Raw genomic sequence first — 22,940 nt, 5'->3', positions numbered from 1 at the left:
TGCCATGGGAACTCTTGAACCGTTACAAGAAACAAAGAAATAATTCTGAGATCGAAACAGCAGAATCAACATTGTCAGCACAGTCCCCACATGGCGTGCTTATCCTTTTAAACAGCACATAATCCACTACTTCAACTCAATCTAGCAACCAAAGCTGCATTACAAAACTTTTATATCATATCATATCTTCGTTAATAAAAAATCAATGTTAGGCTTCTTCTGCTGACATCTATAATCACTATTGCAAAACACCCCCTAACGTTGCTCGCCTGTCATTTCTTTATTCGTTAGTTTCAAAGTCAAACATCGTAGGCACCAAACGTTCGTTTGCTACTTCAACGGCAATTAGGCACATGGTGTCACAATTTTTCCATCACTAATCCTTACTTTAAATTAAGTGCTCCCGTTTTATTCAGACACGTTGAGCCTAGTTTGTCACCCCAATTCTTGCACATCTTTCTTTGGTTTTCAACCTTTTCTTTCATTGTTTTTCCTTGTTAAGACAGAGACAAGACAAGACAAGACACTTTGATTCATGATGGGTTTGTTTAGGTTAGCAGTGTTCCTATTTTTCTGTCTGGACACTGTTCATTCTACAGTTCTTGGGAAAGAAAATGCTGGCATCGTGAATGGAAAAAAATCACTTATTTCATTCATGTCAGGCATTGTTTCAGACCCTCAAAACGCTCTAGATAGTTGGAAGTCACCCGGTGTTCATGTTTGTGATTGGTTGGGTGTGAGATGCAACAATGCAAGTGACATGATCGTAGAGGTTGATCTCAGTGGAAGGTCTCTGGGAGGCACTATTTCCCCTGCCCTTGCTAACATCTCTTCCTTGCAAATTCTTGATCTTTCTGGGAACTTTTTGGTGGGTCGGATTCCAAAAGAAATAGGCCATTTGGTTCAGCTTAGACAACTCAGTTTGTCTGGGAATTTTCTTGAGGATCACATTCCATCCGAGTTTGGTTCACTTCACAACTTGGACTACCTTGACTTAGGAAGCAATCATCTTGAGGGAGAGATCCCTTCTTCACTCTTCTGCAATAGGACTTCACTGGGTTATGTAGACCTCTCTAACAATTCCTTAGGTGGCCAAATCCCCTTGAACAAAGGGTGCATCCTTAAAGAACTCAAGTTCCTATTACTTTGGTCTAACAAGCTTGTAGGAAAAGTTCCTTTAGCTCTTTCAAACTCCACCAAGCTAAAATGGCTTGATTTGGGGTTGAATATGTTGAGTGGAGAACTTCCTTCTGAGATTGTAAGTAATTGGCCACAACTACAATTCCTCTACTTGTCATACAACAATTTTACTAGCCATGATGGTAATACCAACCTTGAACCTTTTTTTGCCTCCTTGGTGAATTTATCGCACTTTCAAGAACTTGAATTGGCGGGAAATAATCTTGGTGGAAAGCTGCCTCACAGTATTGGTGATCTTCCTACCAGCCTGCAACAACTCCACCTAGAAAAGAATCTCATATATGGCTCTATACCTCCTCATATTTCCAACCTTGTCAACCTGAATTTCTTGAAGTTGTCTAGTAACCTAATAAATGGATCAATCCCTCCCAGCCTCGGCCATATGAATAGGCTAGAAAGAATTTATTTATCAAACAATTCACTATCTGGTGAGATTCCTTCAACCCTTGGTGGCATTCAGCATCTGGGACTTCTAGACTTGTCAAGAAACAAGCTTTCTGGCCCAATACCAAACAGTTTTGCAAATCTCACCCAGTTAAGAAGGCTTTTACTTTATGACAACCAGCTTTCTGGGACAATCCCACCAAGTCTGGGAAAATGTGTCAATTTGGAGATTTTAGACTTATCTCACAACAATATAACCGGGTTGATTCCTGAAGAAGTTGCAGCCTTGAGTAGCTTGAAACTATACCTGAATTTGTCAAACAATAACTTGCATGGGTCTTTGCCATTAAAGCTCAGCAAAATGGACATGGTTCTAGCTATTGATTTATCCATGAATAACCTCTCTGGCAGCATACCACCACAGCTGGAAAGTTGTATAGCACTGGAGTACCTCAACCTCTCTGGTAACTCCTTTGAAGGCCCTCTCCCTTATTCATTAGGCCGATTGCTTTATATTAGAGCACTTGATGTGTCTTCAAATCAGTTGACTGGGACAATACCACAGTCCATGCAGTTGTCTCCCTCTCTGAAGGAACTTAATTTCTCTTTCAACAGATTCTCAGGGAAAGTGTCAAACAAGGGAGCATTTTCAAATCTTACCATAGACTCTTTCCTGGGAAACGGTGGTCTCTGCGGCCCGTTCAAAGGCATGCAACAATGTCACAAGAAATGTAGTTATCATTTGGTGTTCTTGTTAATTCCTGTGTCACTATTTGGCACCCCTCTCCTATGCATACTTTTTAGGTACCCAATGGTAATGAAGTCAAGAGTGAAAAAACGATTTGCAATTGCTAGCAGAGGTGATTTTGAGGATTTAGAAGAAGGAGCAAAAGAGGTCAAGTACCCAAGAATCACATATGAACAACTTAAAGAAGCCACTGGAGGCTTCAGTGCTACAAGCTTAATTGGTTCAGGCCGGTTTGGGCAGGTCTACGAAGGAATGCTCCAAGATAACACAAGAGTAGCTGTGAAGGTGTTGGACACAACACACGGTGAGATTTCAAGGAGCTTTAGAAGGGAATGCCAAATACTGAAAAAGATAAGGCACAGAAATTTAATAAGGATCATAACAATCTGTTGTAGGCCAGAATTTAATGCTCTTGTTTTTCCCTTGATGCCAAATGGTAGTCTCGAGAGTCACCTATATCCAAGCCAAAGATTGAATGTGGTTCAACTAGTAAGAATCTGCAGTGATGTAGCTGAGGGAATGGCCTATCTGCACCATTACTCTCCAGTGAAAGTAGTGCATTGCGATCTTAAGCCAAGCAATATACTCCTTGATGAAGATATGACAGCTTTGGTCACTGATTTTGGAATTTCAAGGCTTGTACAAATTGATGAAAACACATCCACCAGTACTTCATCTTTCAGTTCAACACATGCTTTGTTATGTGGGTCGGTCGGTTACATAGCTCCCGGTATGTACTTGGTCAATTTAGATTCAACATTTTTCTGTACTATGCTCTTAAAATGGAAGTATATATATATATATACGATAGTATCTTTTATATCTATTTAATATCAGAACATGTTTTGTATTCCATTACACAGAGTACGGAATGGGAAAAGCTGCTTCAAGTGAGGGTGATGTTTACAGTTTTGGAGTGCTTGTGTTGGAGATGGTCTCAGGTAGACGCCCCACAGAAGTGCTCAGCCATGAAGGCTCAAGCTTGAGTGAGTGGCTTAAGAAACTATACACACAACCACACCACCTTCAAAACTTTGTTCAACAAACACTTCAAAGGTGCTATCCTTTTGGTCTGCCAAATCCTCACAACAAAGAGTGGAAAGATGTTATTCTGGAACTCATTGAGCTGGGGCTAATCTGCACTCAGCACAACCCTTCAACAAGACCAAACATGCACGACATAGCACAAGAGATGGAGAGGTTAAAGGACTACCTCACCAAGTCAACCCTCACACGTCATTCAAGTCAATCCCAACATTAATTCTTTTTGCAACCAAGATATCTTACTCAAACAGAACCACAAAAGATTAAGTTGTTCAAACATAAAATGTTCTTTAATGTGTGTTGTTATTTCTCCTAACACACTTGTTTTTTTTAGTTCGTAGGCTAATCCCATTCATCCTATTGTGATTGCCATTAATTCAGTTAGTTTTTGTATATTGCGGGAATTGATAACGAGTTTCTCAGTATGTGATTCTTCCAACTACTGTTTGGGAAAGAAATTTGTTGAAAGTTTCAGATCGACTAGAGATAAAAATCAATTTATAATACATAAATAAGATACAAACCTTACTTTAGAAACTAGTTTTATAGGATTATTCTATTATTCTAATAAAAGTTTTCTTATACTTTGGTAATGTAAAGTTGGGTGAAACAAGTGGATCAATATTTCAATTCTTTTAGATTATCAAGTTGATATTAATTATATGTGCATTTATCTTTCTGACTACTTTTTATGTGAAGTGATAAAAAAAATAAAAAAAAAGGAAAAGAGAAGAACTACACATACATGAATCCTATTCAGATTGCAGATATCATTTAACACTAGAAAATCACTTTGCCATGATTGTTTACGTCGGTAGGTCAAGTTGTCCTAGATAGATAAACACGAGTAGATAGATAATAAGTGTCATCATTCGCATGGTTGATTTTAATAAGGAAAAAGTTTCTTTACACAAATAACTATTTAATTTCACAACTTAAAATGGTCTAACAAAAATGAAGTTTTGTATTTATATATATAAAAAAAAAGAGTAAAGAAAACTGTTGAAAAAAGTTTTAGTAAGATGAGATAGTTTCAGTTTTTCCAATGTTGTCACTCGAATTTATAGTTTCTAAAACCTCTTTCTCCAAGAACGAGTCAACGTTATTGATTTGCAAGAAAATAAATTTTTTTATATTCTTTATTTATGTGTAAGATAAAGATAAAGATAAAGATGAAGTATAGTGTAGAAAAATGGATTCTAATACTTTGTATAAATATTAAATATTAAAAGATACTTAATTTAATTTTTTATTTTGATCCCAAAAATTTTGTTCAATTGTCATTCACAAAGTTAACATGAAGTGAAAAAACATCATTGTAAAATTGTTTTTAAATAAATATGGAATTTGGTTATCAAGTTAGGAGAAGTGTACGTCTCAAACTATTTATTCAATTCAATATCAACTAATATATTTCTTCAATGTTCCGGCAACGCATTTTTTATTTCATTGATAACCTTGGTTTCAAATCGATTAAGGGTATGATTGTATAAGTTGAAACATTACATCATATCCTTCTCAATTCACTCGAGCAAAAAGAATTTTTCATGACATTGAACTATGTGTAACAAGTTGTAGTAAAGAAAATGACAAAATTATAATTTCTGTAATTTTTTTAACAATAATTCATTAAATAATTATCGTTAAAAAAGTAGAAATGGCAATTATTATCCATATAATCATTGTTAAAACTGAGATGGACAATAAAAAATATAATTATATAGAGAATTGTGGTTAAAATTTTGAGAAACAACAACATTATATAGAAATTGTCATCAAATATGTAATACTATACAAAAAGACATGATTATTTTTTCGTGCAACTTTCATTTCAATGTTTTTTTTTTCTCTTTGCATTTTCATTTGAGTGTTTCATTTTCTTCTTGCACTTTCATTTTCTCTTCTCTTTGCACTTTTATTTTCTTCCCTCATGCTTTATTTTGGTTATTTTATCTTGTTAATCTTGTGATAATATATAACACATTATTCTTTTCTTTTTCTAGATGATTTTTAACGACGTCGTTGTTTGAAACTTTTAACTATTTTCATTTTAATCGTTGTCATTTTTGTCAAATTTTTAACGTCATTAACATTTATGATAGTTTGAAAACTGTCGTTAAATGGTTGTTTTAGCTATAATGAAAATCTCATTTTACAATTATTTAGAATCAATTATCAATTTAGCTTTTAAAATTGTAATAATCAATTATATTGATGATTAAAATTGATAAATATTTCTTTTATATGATAGGGAATTAGTTAATTTTTGGAACTATAATATTAATAAAATTATTTCTCAAAATGATAAAGGAGTTGGAACAAGTTCATGTTTACCTTCTCTTCAATAATAACAAAATTTTGCAACATAATTTATAATGACTGTAAATAATAAAAAAAAAAAAATCCATTCCGAGCCATACTTGTTATAACAAGTCCATTTTTACATTCTTTCTAAAAACAAATAATTTTTATTTACTATAAATGGAGAAACAGTCCTATTAAGATTTGTCCTAATAACAAGTTAATTTTTATATTCTCTCCAGTAACAGTTTTTTTTAAATTTATATTTATCATAAATGACAAAAAGCACCATAATAGCAAAATTGTTGTAACAAGTCCTTTTTTGCATGATAAAGAACCTCAAATTACACTTTAATCGATTGCCTCTTCAGAAAAGAAAACCAACTCATAAATAGAAGTTTTTATCTCTCACTTCTATTTTCCAAATTTAGGATCCCATTTATTTGTTAGGGTTAAATATGTTTTTAGTCCATATACTTTGGGATGATTTTGGTTTTAATTCATCTTTCAAACTAAGGTACAATTTAATTCTTCAACCTTAGAAAACTCTGGTTTTAGTCTTTTATACCAAATTTTTTTAATTTTATTTACTGTTTCAAACACGTTTCATTATAGAATTTGGATTGTTTACAAATAAAGTTAAAAAAATTTGGTAAAAAAAGACTAAAACCAGAATTTTCTAAAGGACTAAATTGTACCTTAATTTGAAAGAGGGATTAAAACCAAAATCACCCTAAAGTATATGGACTAAAAACATATTTAATCCTATTGTTAGCATTCATTAACATTTTTATAAAAAGTATTATAAATTTATTTTATCTCTTATTAATGTTTTACTAAAGTAAAATATAGAAATATTAATTAAATATTAATAAATAATTCAATAACGTGTATAAATCATAAAAAAAAATCAAGTGTTATAATAATAAAATTTTAAATAGATTTGATAAAAAAAATACTAAAGATTTCTCAACTTTATAAAATCTTTATAAAATGAAATTTATATCTAATTGACTTGGGATTTAAAAAATGAGCTGAAAATTATATTACTTATTAGTAGGACAGATCCGTATTACATACGTATATGTTTGTGCATAATTGTATTTGGTAAAATAGCACTCTTAAGTCCTATTAATTTTGTGTTATTAAGAAAAGTGACATTAGCTTTAGAGAAAGACCAACATATTGTACTTCATTGTATATTGTTTAACAACTTCCTTTACATTTATGCAGTTGCTTTGTAATGAATGTGTATCACACATGCATCTTCTATGCCCACTTTAGTGCTTCCTAACACCGTTCATTGGTAAGGAAATTTGCCAACAATATTTACCTTTATTCACTTCATCATTAAGCTTTATTTTCACAAATTTTTTCTTACAAAATATATACCTAAAATTTGTCTTATCTTTCTCAAAAAAAAGTTTAACAACAATAAGACTTGAGCCAAACTCACTTAAATATAATAACTTCAATCCAAAACTATAAAATAATATGTTTATAATTTAATTTTTTTTTGCTTTGTATACAATTTTTTATCATCTCTTAGGAATCTTACACACATTCTAATTTTTCAATAATCAATAAATATTTTTATTTTATTACAATTTTGAGCATAAATTTGTAGACATGTGGTAAGATCTTAACTATGATTTAAGAGTCCATATTAGTTAAAATCTTAATTATGGTTTAAGAGTTTTTATTAGTCTGATTATCATGAGTACGAATGATTATTAAGTGAATATTTTTTGAAAAATATTAATTGTATTTATGATATCAATATAGACCATGAATTATGTTTTTATTGAAATAATATTTACCTCAAACATACATAAATAACATAATGAGACTTCATCATAAATAATAATTATCAAATTGTAAAAATTAATTATAGTATGTAGATATTATCCAAATAAACCTAAGTTTGAACTTTTTCGTAACAATATAGTTAATAATAATATAATAATACATCATTATAAATAATAATCATAATATGCGAAAATTAACTATGATATATAGATATTATCTTAATAAATATAAGTTTAGACTTTCTCCATAATAAAAATAAGTTAACAAACTTTATTAGATCATATACTTTTAAGAATGTCTATGGAAGTGCCTAATAAGACATTCTTTGTTATAAATATAGTATATCCAATAAAGTAATTTTGAAAATTTATAAAATATTGCAGAGCCCCTTTCATTAAGAAGTTGGATTAAATAAATATAGAGGAGTAGGTTCATGCACCAGTAGATATAGGTCCTGAGTGCTCCTGTTGTTTATGCCACTGCATAATCTTATCAATAGATTAGACTAAGTTAGGTATCTATGCACATGATTAATTTATGTAAAACTATTATCTAACAACACAACAACTAGCCAAATAAAGTTAATTAGTGTCAACCTAATTTGTTTAAGTGTTGAAAGCATCATTTAACATTGGTTAGATTTTTATTTTAATCTGTTGAAACTAGTGGGTTCAACTTAATAATGATTAAAGATACAATCATATGTTATAGAGACTATTCATGTACATACAATTTTATTATATTTTAAAAAAAATGTCCGTTTAAGAACAGTCGTATATAGATAAAAAAAAAAAGTTATTAACTTATTTTGATCCACTAAAATCTAATAAGAAATCTGATTTGTTTTACAAAATTATAATTCAATTTATTTCGAATAAAATGATGTTAGGACATCTTAATTATGTTAATGCTCTTAAACCTATATTAAAAGTTTTTAAATAAATACAAAACAGGAAAGACTACATTAAATATATGATAAAAAAAACATAAACAAACATGAAAAAATCTAAATGAATATACGGAGATATTTATTAAAAATTGTGAAATGGAAATATTTAATTCATCACTAAAAATATATAAAAAAAATTAAAACTAAATTTTGAGAGAAAAAAAAACAATTAAAATTCATAAAATAGAATTAAACATATGTTTCTTAAGTCTTTTAAAAATAGTAATTTGAAAAAGTATTTAACTATGAAAAATTAGTTAGACTTATTTTTACTAATAAGTATTAATGAAATAATGGATTGGATTTTGAGAAATAGTAAATGAATATTCATCATTTATTAATTGATAAAATATTTTGTTTTAGACTTTTGTAGTGAATATTTTTTATGAATTTAGATGGACTAGAATAGATTTTTTTTTTCACCATAATAGTTAGTGAGTTTATAAAAAAGAAAACATTTATTTAAAAACCACACAACTGCAAAATCTGATTTTATGAGAAATTTTAGGCTGGATGAGAAATTTTAGGCTGGGTCAGATGCACTTGATGTATAATCATGGGTAATAATATATATATATATATATATATATATATACACATACACACACACACAATCATGGGTAATAATATAATAATGGTTAATCATATTTTGGTGTACTTTCCTTCAGCAACTCTGCTTTTATAAGTATCCTTTTAATCAAAAGATCATTTGAAGAAGAAAAGTAACCCGTCTTAAGGGGTTATCCTCCCAAATTATGAGAAAAAGGTTAAAAAAAAACTAGTGAATGTCGATAAAAGAAATAATCATAAATATAATTTCACATTCAAAAACTCCAAAAGCTATCTTGTTACAGAGACATTCCTAAAACCTCTTGACACAACATTAAAAATGAAAAGCAAGACATAAGAATAACTTGAAGCATATGGTACAAGATATGTACTTTGTACTCTAAGATTATGCTGAGAACTAACTTAAATAAGCTATCTAGATAACAATTTTCACACCTTCAACTAGCTTTTGAATAAGTTCAATTTGAATTAGACTTCAAATCATATGCTAAGAAAATCTCATAGACCATCTTTATAATTGTTATCGCACCTATTATGTTATTATTTTATTTTATTGATATCCTCAACATGAAAAATAATAAAAATCTCATATGATATATATATTAATTAGTGAATTATAGTTGTACTTATATTTCAACATATGAATTCGTAGTTATATGATAAGAAGTTCAGCACAAGGTCATAAATATTAGAATGACAATATCTTTCTAATGTGTTTTCTAATCAAACAATCTATCAAACCATTTGTATATTTAACTAAGTCATGTATATTGTTTGGGGGAAAACATAAGACACCATACTTAACAACACAACAGTGTCAAGTCACCATCATACCAGTCCCAATTGTAAAATATGGAATTAGGAAAGGGTATTTCCATTTCTCATAACTAATATTCAATGTAGAAGATCTGTTCTACCTGCCTACACCACAAACATTCAATCCTCTCTCTGGACAAACCATACTTACACCTAATTTGCATACAGTTAAGTGATTCTCTGAGATGACCATTCTGCATTTACTAGATCAAAGCCAAAAGTACACCATTGCCTGTTCATATAATGTTTTCAAAGGTGATGAAGAACTCAAATAAATCAAGAACAAAATCATCAAATGTAAAACATTATCAAATAGGCCATCAATATGAGAGAATCAAAGAAAGGAGACATTTTGCAGCAATTTGGATTCTCTGATGGGTTTTTCTGTGTTGTTCTTATGTTGTTTCTTCAAAATACACTGATAGGCACTGATTTCAATGTTTTAAAAAACCTTAAAAAGATTTTTAAAACACCAATATCAGTATATTTTAGATGTTCAGCAGAGGATAGCACAAAAAACCCAGCAGAGAATCTGGACTCTATTTTGCAGGCAACAGAAAGTTCTTTTTTCTCAAAGGAAAAGGGAAAAGCATTAGAGTATAGATTACCTCTTGAATAGGATCCAAAGGAGTATCCCTCTTAGGTGGGGGTTTTGGGGTTTTTGCACTTCTCGTCTCTGATTCCATTGATTTGAGTTGATTGCATATATCTTTCAACAAGTTCAAATGCTCTTCCCCTTTTACTTCATTCATAATTTCTTTCATTGCACTGACTGTCTCCCTCTCAAGCTGATCAATTCTCTGATTCAACTTTTGAAACTCAGCTAGAGCATTGCAATCCACATCCACCCCTTCTTTTTTCTTCCAAAGAACGGCCTTCATGTCTTTTGGACTCGGTATTCTGCTCTCGAGATTTGCACTGAGCAGGCTCTTTAGCTTGTCCATATCATATTTAACATGAGATCCAATGATTTCGTCAGATACCAGGTCCGGTTTTGTTAACCTGTTATCTGCATCTGAAATCCATTTCTCAAGTCTTCTTTTCCCAGGTTCACCTGTTTGTGGAACTTCAAACACATCATGGATATTACTCGAGCACGAGGGAGTAACAACAGCCTCTCTGTCCTGTGTTTGATTTTCTTTACCTGAGCAACTAGTATCTGTTTGGTCTGTGGTTAACTTAATGTTTGCCTGTGAAAATATTGAACCCGACTTCCCTCTTCTGCTCCTCAACGTGGTGCATTGTTCTCCTTCTGACTCTTTACAATCTGAAATTACTTTCACTTTTTCATCTAACTTCATGATCTGGTTCCAGTATGCATCAAGACTGCCCTCTGCATAGTCTTCTGATTTTGCGGGCAAATCCAAGCTTGGAGAAATGGCTTCTCGGCCATCACTCTCCACTATTCTAGGAAACGTATCTTGAACTGGAACAGGACTAGGTGATCTTTCTCTTTTCCGAGCAGATTTCAAGTTATTCTTAAGCGGAATAGGGGGCAATGAAGTCAGCCTTCTTACTGTGCTACTACTTGCTCGATCATTTTCTCCTTGATCATTTGATGCACTTCTACTCATCAACAGTTCTTCAGTGAATTCAAGATCACTGGCATTGAAATCATACCCCAGGGTGAGAAGTTTGTTTCTATAAGCCAATATCTGAAACTCAAGAGAAGCAATTTCCATTTCCTTCTGATACATAAGCTCTTCAAAAACTTCAAGAGTAGCCTCAGCATGACCTATCTTCTCCTCTGCCATTCTCTTGTAGTGACTCGCCTCCATCTTCACCGCAGCCTTCTCTCCTTGCAACCGCAGTATCATGTCCATGGTTTCACTGGCTGCAGTTGCAGAGGCTTCTCTTTCCTTATCCAACTCTGCATACAGCTTCTGCAGAAGTTGCTGCTGGGCACGAAGCGTCTCCTTCATGACTGTTATATCACTCTCAGCCATGCTGCTTTCTACCATTTGATGCTTAAACGTTGAAGCAATCACCAATCACTTATTCCTGAACACAAAAGATAGCAATTTCAATTTCACTGCAAACACAGTACGAGAAAACAATGCTTGGATACAATACAATTCCATTTCTTTCCTAAGTCATCAATTTCATAATTAAATATTAACACCATGGCTCTAAGGTACGCATGCAAGGCAAAATATCATAAACACATAACCTAAAATGAAAATCTTCAGAGTCCATTCAACATGTTTGTGGCTCGGAACTATTTACCCTCATGCAAAAGAACACAACTTTGATCAGAAAGGTTATATATCCGACGATCGCCACAAATTGAGGCATATTAATTCTCTCTAAAACTAGGCCAAGTAGAAAACCTTAACAATCTCATCTTTCAATATTTTCTTTCGAAAAAAAATCGTGAGAAAGCGAGGTTTAAACAGGGACAAATTGCACAACCGTAAAAATCAGCACCACGCTTCTCTAAATATTTATATATTCCGAAACCCTATGTTTCTTGTATGAAGATTGAAAAGGAAAGGTTGAAAAAAAAGAAAAGAATGAAACCTGTATGTCTTGGGGGTTTGTTTGAGTTTTGCAGAGGAAGACGATGCAGTAAAAAGAGGAACCCTAAGGTGATAATACGGTGGGAAAAAACACAGAGTGAGTTTCCTTATGATGTACAGTTACATTACAGACAAAATGGAGGTTCGTTAACGTTTTTGTCTTCGCATCATTGTGTTGTTCCATCGTCTCCTCGTAGGTCCCTTCTTGTTTTCTTTTCATAGGTAGCCCCTTCTTTTCGATTCTTTCTTTCTTTATTTATTTTCTGTTTGGTGTTTCAAAAAGTCGTTTCTTCATGCTTTCCAACGGCTACAATGAGCCACAGCCACGACCACCTTATGATGATGTTTTGCATAATCAAATGTTCCAACACGCGCTTCCTGCTTGCCTCCTCCTCATGCATCAAAACAAAATCATTCCTTTCTATTTTAACACTTAAATTTAATGCACTTCTAAAATAAAAACCATTTCACCAACTATTATTACATTAAATTTTTAGTAAGTTTTTCTTTTAACAGCTAAATCTGATGATAAATTACTATGATTATTCAATTACAGTAAGATCTTAGTTAAACGGTTCCGTTCCGTATAGTATTATTGGTATACAACAACTAAGTTTTTCTTCAATACGTATAGGTTAAACTTTGTATGATTAAAGAAATCTAGTTGTTCAATGTAACTACAATACGTTAAAGAAGGCAAAGAATAATATTATAAATTATTAGCTCACAATATAAATCATGTTTAAATGACCAATCTTTTAATAATCATGACTAGCTCTTTTCTCTAAATATTTATATTACATTTAAAGATAATTTTTGTTCATTTTTCAGAATATTCATTCTATAAGTATCGATTTTTTTAGTTATGATAAATAAATATCCTACCAATTTTGTTTGGTGCATTACATTTCACAAATCACTACATATAGTTTGTCATTGTTTCAGAGTCAATTATATTGAGAGAAGTATTATTTACCCTCATCAGGCCTTGCAGACGCTTCAAACCCAAGCAACTGATGAATAACGATGAAAAAAAATGAAAGAGCTTCTATTGTATAACAACCAATGTGTTTCCCTCGTATGTACGGATTGTATAAAAAATTCTTTTCATTGATTTGATATTTTTTTATCAAGCCAAGTTATAATAAGAAATAATTTGTTGTTATTACTTATTTGACCAAAAATATATTCAGCCAAAAACAGCATTGTCCCGTGAAGAAGGAAAAAGGGATTTATGTCAATATTGAAGGACTACTTGTTAAAAGAAAAAGAAAAATATACAGTAAGAGGTGAGATTAAAGAAATAGCTAAATAACAGTAAGAACAGTCGTAAACAGCTGCCAAATTTTAGATATTGGATCATCTTAAACTTTAGTATTCACTTCCGTTGCGCTTTCTAGTGTAATTTGATTTGATAATAAATTTCAACCAACGATTTATACATATAAGTGTATATATATATATATATATATATATATATATATATATATATATATATATATATTAAAATGTTTAATGCATTTACTTTGTATTTAATTAATAAAATATTATACGTAGTTGCTAATGATTTGTCATTGTCTGGAATTCATTAAATGCATACTGATAAAAATAACAACCCTTGTCTATAGAAAACTATGTAACTATGTAGCTTGAAAGTTAATGTATAAATTGAGAGAGGAACTTATTTAAAATAAAATTTCTAAACATTAAAAAACTTCATGGAGAAAATCAATTCTGCTCCCTGTAAGCATTTGTTAAAAATTGTATCATCGATAATTTTGCTTCGGAGAAATTAAACACTCAATAAATAATCTATTACCCATTTCGATAAAGATCAAAATTCCAAAACCAATAATCAAACTTATAAAGTACTCATGATAGCTAATTTCTTTTTTTTATATTATACAAGGCAATAGTGCTATCCTCTCTCTAATCCACCGGAATCTCTACTTCCATCTTCAAACCCGAATTGCCAAGAATCTATCAGCAAAAGGGATGATGGTCAAGCATTTCCATATGAAAGGTAGCACAGTAACAGATGTCAAACTAAGAGCAGTTTTCAGTATGCACGGTGTAAAACAAGAATGGGTCGTATGAGGGTAAGACCCTCAAACAATCATGAGCTAGAATTCTGTTGTATGACCCTTAGACAGTCATGAGTATGAAAATGCAATATCCACTGACCAAGGGACAATCATGAGTTTTATGCTAATTGCGACCTATAAACCAAATGAAAATATTACCTTGGTTTAACATATTGGCAGGTGTAAGTAAGAGACCTTTACCACTGCAAGCTAATATATATGCATCATATGGGCAACTGGGCCTTCTAATTTACAGGATAAATCTATAAAATAGAACTCCCATTTGACATTATCAAGTCATCATTGCATTGTTACTTGATTTCCTTCTCCACATCTATGTTCAGACCCTAACCAGCGTTAAAATCAAATTCTGGTAAACGCTTTCCATATCTTTGAAGTTAATGGTAAGATCATAATAGATATGAAGGAGAAACACCAAAAATAATAGAGGACTCAACGCACTATCTCTTAGCGTGTACTTGTCTATTAAAAAGATTGTATAAACTAAACTTAAGATTTCTAGAGAGGCAAGTCATGCAAATTTCAGTACCTTCACGAAGTCAGACAAGACTAATGAAGAATCCTTTGCATAGCCAGCTTCCTCAAGGACCTGTGTCAGAACTTCCTGTATATACAAGGAAAGAGAATACATGTTATAAGCAGATCACATCATCCTTTTATATATTTAGCAATCTGAGATATTACAAAACATACATGGATGATACACTTCATATAACTACTTTTCTTGGTTAATGAAGGATTTGCTTCTATGTTTCTCATAAAAGATAGATAAATATGTTTTTCACCTGGTAACATATACACAGATACAACTTGGAAGCTAGGAAACACCCTTCTCCTTTCATTTTAAAAGGATGAAAAGTGCAATTAGAGCTACAAGTTGAGAGCCTTGTAATAGATAACAAGCTTTCAAAGAAAGGTTCATCTCATCTTTTGTTGTCTTTTGCTTAGTTTCCGGCTTACGTGGCTCATATCTTATATACAAGGAATATTGTTATCGGTACTTCTAAATTCAATTGCTTGAAACATCCAATTCCAAAACTTGATTTCAAAGGAACAAAGGTGAGAAGTAACCTGTAATGTGTTTCCTCTGATGTCATGTGGACCAGAATAATAATCGAACACAAACATTGGTTTGGTAGATAACTATAGAAAGTGAAAGGCCAATACCTCTATGATTTGCCAAATGTTTTCACGACACATTAATACAAATAATTACAGAAGTATCATGTTTTCTTTTTAATTTCCTATACAATCTTTAACAATCGAAAATAAAAGTGCAAATGGCATCTTTAGGGACATTTTACTGTGTTACTTATATTACAAACATATATAATAAATTTATTGATTTGTCATTTAAAAGACTTTTTTTTGTTTATAAGGCAAAACAGGCACTGCAAAGTTTATAACTCAATCAACACTCCGTAATACTATTTTAAAAGTCATATCAATTAGAATTTGCAATTGGTAGTAAAGCACTTTTTATACTCTCAGCTCAGTGCATAAAAACTAAATTCAACTCAGTGAAAGCAGCTTCGTAATTACTGGTAAAACCAAGTTTTTTTCAAACAAACCAAGCAAGAAATTGCAGTGTACTATATATAGAGAAGAAAAGAAAAACCGAACAGCATCAGCAAAAGGCAGAAAAAAATAAAGTGACCTCTCTCTGTTGCTCAGACATGAAGGATCCTGACAAATCCCTCAAAGCCCTGAGCATGTCATGGAAGGTCACTTTTCCATTGCAATCGGTATCATACAACTTGAAAATGACTGCAAAATGAAGAAGCAAAATTAAAACAATGATGTGATTTATCTGTCTTCGATTGAACAAAGAGAAAATAAATTGATACTTTTGATATTATAACGTACATTGAATTTTTTGGTGTAGAGTGGCGCGGGGACTGAAGGCAGACAAGAAGGCCACGAATTCCTTGAAGTTCAATCCGTCCAGCATCCTCAACAAACTCTGCAATGTTATCAATGTGAACACCTCAATTGAATTGAATGGAAAACTGAATCGAGAGAAAGAGAGAGACCTGAGAGAGAGGATTGACGGCGAATTCGGGAATGGAGAGGAATTCATCAGAAGAGATAAAACCACAGTTGTTGCGATCGAGTTGACAGAAGCGTTGGTACAGAGAAACAATCTCCTGCTGCGTAACTACACACGCACACGCGAAAAATCAAAGACGAGTAAATGAAAATGAAAATGAAATTAAAATTGAAGGATTTGTAGATAGTTAGTTAGTTACAAGCGTGTTGACAGTGTTGCTGAACCTCTTCGATGTCGTATTGGGTGAGCATGGAAGATGTGTTGCCCATGGCTTCTGGCAAGAAAGTGTGTGTCTGTGTGTGAGAGAGAAAGAGAGAAGAAATGAACACTGCATCGTCATTTCCCAACTGCCCCCAACTACTTTCTTCTGCTACGCATCCATGAATTGAAAAGGTCTATTTTCGCCATGTGGAAGCCTAACCTAACATCTCCACGTTCAACATTTTCTCCATTCTATCAAACTCCACCTTTATAAATAAATATTACCAGGTGTTTGTTACCATCAATTCATTTTTCAGAATCAATTTTTTTATTTTTATATTTGGTTTTATTTTCAAAATTTTTAAAATAATAATAATAATAATTAAATAAAACCTAACTTTTCTAAAATATAAATATAAATACATAATCAATTTTTCAGAAAAAATATCATGTCACTCTTGGTTTTAAAAAAAATTATATAAAAATTTCCAAAAGTAACATGATCAACTAATTTTTTTTTAGTAAATTTTAGAGCCGTCAAAATGGGTCACAACCCGCGAGCTAATCCGGCTCATCACAGGTTAGGGTCGGGTTGGGTTTGAAAAAATTGAGTTTTTTTTTTATGCGGGTCAGATTTCAACCCGGTTCATTTAAATTCGGCTCATGCGAGTTGAATCCGTGGTGGGCCGGATTGGTCTGCCAACCCACCTACCTAATTTTATTTTTTTAATTTATTATTTTATTTATGAAACCCTAAAATATAAAATACTCTCTTCACTCACTGTGCATACCAAAAAAGTAACTTATGCTATTTACGGGTGTTGTCATTCTCACTTCTTCACTGAAATTCTTCAAGGAGTAGGTTTTTCGTATGTTTTGTGTGTTTGTTTTTGGATGACATTTGGATTATATTGTACTTTTTATTATTATTTTGAATTGTCTTTGGTTTAACCTCATTTTTTGGGAGTGAAATTTGTTTAAATTTGAATATAAAAAGTTTGTAATTTTTTTATTTAAAAAAAAAACTCTAATTAAATGGGTTAGTGAGTCAACCTGTTTACCCACCAACCCGTGGTGGGTCGAGTCGGGTTCAGATTTTTCTGACTCGCTAATAAATGAGCCAAGTTGGATTGCCTCACTAAGTGACCAACCCATGATGGGCCAGACCGGGTCAAGCCGGATTATCCATTTTAACCACTCTAGTAAATTTTATCATTTATAATTTTAAACTCTCCTACTTTTATTACATACTTGAAATAATCTTATAGTAAACACCCTCTGTCGCATATTTAGGGTTTAGGGTGATAAAAAAATGAAAAGTTGAAAGAAAAATACATGAGAAATAAATGAAAAAAAAAATTTGTCAAAAAATAGTTATTTTTATTGTTATACTTTAACTTTATTTATTATTATTATTTATTATTATTATTACTATTATCATTTATCCATAAAAAAAATAAGAATTAAAAAAATCCTACCACATTAAGTCACAATATTATAGATAATGTAAATTACATTATCAGCCAAAATTGTATTCTTTAACTAGATGATAGAAGTTCAAATATCCTAGTAATATGAAACTATAAATAATTTATATTAATACTATATTACTAAATAAACCACCAACCAAAGCCTACCTAATTTAGTCTGTCTATTAAGATTTACGAATTGTGCATTGTAGCTTGTTAAATAGGCACTGGTGGAAAAACGCTGATTAACGTCGGTTATTTTGAATTTTTAATGTCTACAAAACAATCAACGTCATTTCTGGTGACGTCAATGGAACGTCGGACATGAATATAACCGATGTCTATAGTGACGTCAGTCAGCGCCATGTCCAACATCACTAAACGTCGGAGTAGGACTAACTGGACGTCTAAAGACATTATATAGATGTCGATCTGGGCAATAACCGATGTTTAATCTAGTGGCTGTGTTTTAGTGCAGTTTTGTTCTCATCTTTGGATAGCCTAGTAGCACAATCTCCTTTTGCTAGTTTCCCTCAAAAAAAAAAAACTTGCGTCTTTTGAATTTCTTATGAGTCGTTTCAATCCAAAACCGAACCTGGGTTGTTGCTTAGTTTCATTTTCATTTGCAAGAGGAAAAAATCACAGTGAAACGATAACTAGGCAACGACCCAAGGTCGTTTTTGGGTTGAAACGACCAAAAGAAATTCACAAGACGCCGCTTTTTCTGGGAGGCAGCTAGCAAGTGGAGAATGTGTTACTACGTTATCCCGAGAAAGGAACAAAACTGCACTAAAACACAACACAAAAAAAGCAAATTTTAATCAGTTGAACCAGAATATAATCGATGAAAGACTAAACAAAGTTTAAACGGTAAGCATAAAAAAAAACACACACCTAGGATGCAATGCTGCAAGAGAGAAAAAGGAGAGGAGGAAGACGATAAAGATATCAGAAACAACAATAGAATGTCGCAAGAAAGAAAAAAAAAAAAAGGTGCCGCAAGCGAGAAAAAAAAAGAGGTGCCGCAAGAGAAAAAGGAGAAGAGGAAGACAATATCAGAAATTGAATGTCGCGAAGAGTTTGTGGTTTATTTAAAATGAAATTAGGCGTCGATTTTTCCAGAAACCGAAGTCTATAGTCACTTAGACGTCGGTTACCTCACTAATATGATGTCCAAGTTAACATTTAAAATGACTTTTTGAATACCCATTAGACGTCGAATTCGAGGGGACTCGAGTCTAGGAAGCTGAACCGATTGACGTTTGATTTCCTGTCAGGGATATTCACGACAGTTGTGATGGGGCGCTGACGTCTATAGTAACGTAGACATCGGTGCCCTTCTAGCCGACGTCTAAGGCCCTCGAGTTTGGTGAACATAATTAATTACAGACACATAGACGTCGCTTCCCCTCAATACCGACGTCTAAACTGAAGAATTTTTTGTCTTCCCGCCTTCCAGACAGGCCTTAGATGTCGCCTTTTGACTACGTGACGTCTAAGCGCATGGGAATTAGGTGAAGAGCATTAATTGCAGTCTAGTAGACGTCGGCCCCCGTTAACACCGACGTCACTGGACTGTCTTCTCACCTACCTCAGGCTATTAGACGTCGGTTTGGGGCAGTGAGGACGTCTACAGTATCATAGACGTCGCCTTAGCTTAAAACCGACATCTAATTTACCAAATTATTTACGATAATGCCACCATCCACTCATATATGTCGGATTACCAGCACACCGACATCTTCTGGATGACGTTAAATAACATTTTTGCACTAATAAGACAAAAGAAACGAGAAATGTGAATAGCTAATCAAATAACTGCTTTTTTTTTTTATTATTAGTACATATTGACATATTCATTTGTGAAAAACGTTTATTTTACATCCATAAATAAAATTAGTTTTTGTGCAACTAATAGGTATTACATTAATTGTACAGATGTAAATTATGCACAAACAACTATATTATATAGTTTAATATGTGAATTTATGTATTTTTTTATTGACTTTTTACATTGATGGTTTATAACAATATATAAATCATCCTTTTAAACCCAGCAACCCTTAAACGTGTCTTCCTCTTTTACCATTTTTGAAAATCTACACTTTTGCATTTTCACTTCGGACACACTTCCATTTCAAAAATCTAATTCGAAACTTCTCTTCACCGACAAACCATCGTGATGTTCTTCCACTCGTGAACCACGAGAACGTAATGAATACTTGTGAGATTGTTGTTTCTTCATAATCTCATAATTAAAATTATGATAACGTGAGATTTATATTCTTTTATATTATGAATTAATTTTATTTTTAAGTGATATAAAATTTTTATCACATTCTTTTCACATTAATTTAAATATATCTTAATTATGAGGCTAATTAATAATTTTATAATTGATAAAATAAAAAATTTTAAAAACAATAAATTTTATTATGATAAACTTTAATTTAAAAATATGATATCATATTAAAAAAAGTAAACTTTAAATTTAACTAAACTTTATAAATTCAATTTTTAAGATAAAATTTATACTTATTTCTCTATTATAAATTGCCATCATTCCTCAATAAGAAATAAAATTATCTCATATATTTCCACCACACTAAAAACGTTGTTATACCACCACACTCCAAAGATACAACTTTTTGTTAAGTCATTTACCTTTATTACCATTAATATAACGGGAGTTGCCACAAATTGCTACCATTATTTGAATTAAAATATCATTACAGTAATACATTAGTTATATTTGAATATTTATATATTTTTATTTTTTATGTGTTAGAAATTAACATTAGTTGTGTTTGAAATAGTGTGTTACTTTGAAAATGTTAATTAATTTACTTTCCATTAATAGTTGTAGTTAGTTTATATATAATGTGATGTATGACAATTTTGATGAAATTATAAGTAAACATTTATATTTAAGCAAAATTTCATTATTTATTAGATTAAGCCAGTATTGAATTTTCATTTTTCACACAATTTAGTTTAATTAGTTGTTATTGATTTGCAATTGCAAGATAACATACATATAACTCATATCATTTCCCTCTTACAAATATAATATATTATATTTGTTATTTAGAACGACCGAAACAGTGTTTACATATTACATAGGTTCCTTCAAAAAAAATTGATGCAATATATATTTCAACAAACATTTAATCGATGCTTAAGAACACATTACATTCATTTTTGTTTTAACCAATGCTATATTTATCGATTATAGTATTTTCCATTGTAATATTCTCATTCTAAGAATAATTATTTCATTCTTCAATTCGTATTCATTCTAATTCACGATAAATATTACTAAATTGACAAACACAATTATAATAGAAAAATCAAATAAAAACATATTACATATGATTCAAATATAACTTTAAATTGTCACATCATGTCATAAGTATGTATTTTGCTTCAATCTAAATTTATCTCATAGTATCAATCACCTATATTTCTTTCCATTACATGTTAATGATTCATAATTTTTTTTTATTGAATTAACATAATATTCAATTACAATATTTCTGTTAAGTATAATCATAACGATAAAAAGCATTTTTATTATCACAAACCTCCAATTAACAATCTCAACTGTCAAAATAAAGAATTATCTGTCAAAATGAATAAGCATGTGTCAAGAACTACCAATCAAAATGAATAACCATACTTCAAAAACTATTTGTCAAAATTTTAGTTCGATCCAACGGTTAACAAAATGAAAATCAAAATTTTATCGAGATAATAATCCATGAGGAAAAACTCAGGTGGCACCTAATGTCAAATCCTCTAGTGCTCCATGTTAGATGAGTGCCCTGGGGACCACCGAGCACCTTTGAACTCCAGAGCCTAATGTCAAGTGAGTGTCCAATAATGTCAAAGTTACACTCGATGCTCTAGACCACTTGAGTCTTGTGAGTGGAACCTGATGATTATGTAGTACCGTGTCATGTTATACCAGAGTTTTAACTTCCAAATTGATCTGAATAGACTATCCAACTTGACAATCTATGTAACTTTAGTTTCTTACTAGTTTATAATACCTTATTTTAGTTCAAAATAACATCAAATAAATCAAATTGAACGATCTTATCCAAATTAAATCAGCTTGAGAGACAATAATACTAAAACAACCCAAAAACAATAGTCCAAGCAATAAAATCACAATTCAATTCCATCGATATACTTAAATAATTTACAATACAATTCAACATCCCCAAATTCTAAATTTCACAATTCATAATTCACACACTATCATAATTAAATCAACACAGACACAAACAATTAAATTTTACTGTACCAATCACAATTTCACAGTCACTTCATCAGATCAAACTACAATTTAATAAAACTATTTACACTTAATCTAGCTTTCCTTTCCTAAATAGATGCTCTTAGACTTCCAAAATGTGTTCTACAAAAGTTTAACTCTCACAAGCTCCATAGACTCTATCTCACTTAGATTGCTCTACCAGTAATACATAGATAATTCTTGTCAACAATCTGATCACACCTTAACAATCACAATTGATCAAATATTCATTTTAAGCCCTTAACCGTCATACATAAGTTCAAAATACTCCAAATACAATATATTCTTTACAAAAAAAAAAGGTAAAAGATAAACTCATTATGTTTGAAATTCTGATAAGATAGAATTGTATATCTTGACATCATGAATCCTATAATATAATTCAAACAAATAAATGATGAAGTAAAAAATCTATAAAAAAATGAAAAAAATTTGGAAAAAATTTGAGATTATA

General features: G+C 31.4%; 3 protein-coding genes across 4 annotated transcripts; 1 reads left to right on the top strand and 2 right to left on the bottom strand.

The window, feature by feature from the left end:
* The first annotated feature begins 538 nt into the window (after positions 1-538).
* LOC106766487 (putative leucine-rich repeat receptor-like serine/threonine-protein kinase At2g24130) lies at positions 539-3,793 on the top strand. The gene is made up of 2 exons (XM_014651211.2): positions 539-3,062; positions 3,196-3,793. Exons 1-2 carry the CDS (start codon positions 539-541, stop codon positions 3,591-3,593), a joined length of 2,922 nt encoding a protein of 973 aa, XP_014506697.1. The 3' UTR covers positions 3,594-3,793.
* A 5,968-nt stretch (positions 3,794-9,761) lies between these two features.
* Positions 9,762-12,780, bottom strand: LOC106769515 (myosin-binding protein 3-like). The gene is made up of 3 exons (XM_014655161.2): positions 12,342-12,780; positions 10,430-11,822; positions 9,762-10,053 (listed from the first exon to the last, which is right to left on the bottom strand). The coding sequence occupies exons 2-3, from the start codon at positions 11,780-11,782 to the stop codon at positions 10,030-10,032; spliced, it is 1,377 nt and encodes a 458-aa protein (XP_014510647.1). The 5' UTR covers positions 11,783-11,822; positions 12,342-12,780; the 3' UTR covers positions 9,762-10,029.
* A 1,352-nt stretch (positions 12,781-14,132) lies between these two features.
* LOC106769514 (calcineurin subunit B) lies at positions 14,133-16,950 on the bottom strand. Of its 2 annotated transcripts, none has more exons than XM_014655159.2 (6): positions 16,695-16,949; positions 16,479-16,603; positions 16,312-16,408; positions 16,103-16,212; positions 14,975-15,049; positions 14,133-14,320 (listed from the first exon to the last, which is right to left on the bottom strand). In XM_014655159.2, the coding sequence occupies exons 1-6, from the start codon at positions 16,762-16,764 to the stop codon at positions 14,270-14,272; spliced, it is 528 nt and encodes a 175-aa protein (XP_014510645.1). In that variant the 5' UTR covers positions 16,765-16,949; the 3' UTR covers positions 14,133-14,269. The 2 variants fall into 2 exon arrangements, with proteins under 2 accessions (XP_014510645.1, XP_022639572.1); XM_022783851.1 differs by lacking the exon at positions 14,133-14,320 and adding an exon at positions 14,327-14,771 and having other exon boundaries at positions 16,695-16,950.
* Positions 16,951-22,940: the final 5,990 nt, after the last annotated feature.

The sequence above is a fragment of the Vigna radiata genome, chromosome 7 (genome assembly GCF_000741045.1).
Source record: "Vigna radiata var. radiata cultivar VC1973A chromosome 7, Vradiata_ver6, whole genome shotgun sequence".
Classification (NCBI taxonomy): Eukaryota; Viridiplantae; Streptophyta; class Magnoliopsida; order Fabales; family Fabaceae; genus Vigna; species Vigna radiata.
The sequence above is the reverse complement of the archived record's forward strand: the minus strand, read 5'-3'. Positions and strand labels throughout refer to the sequence as shown.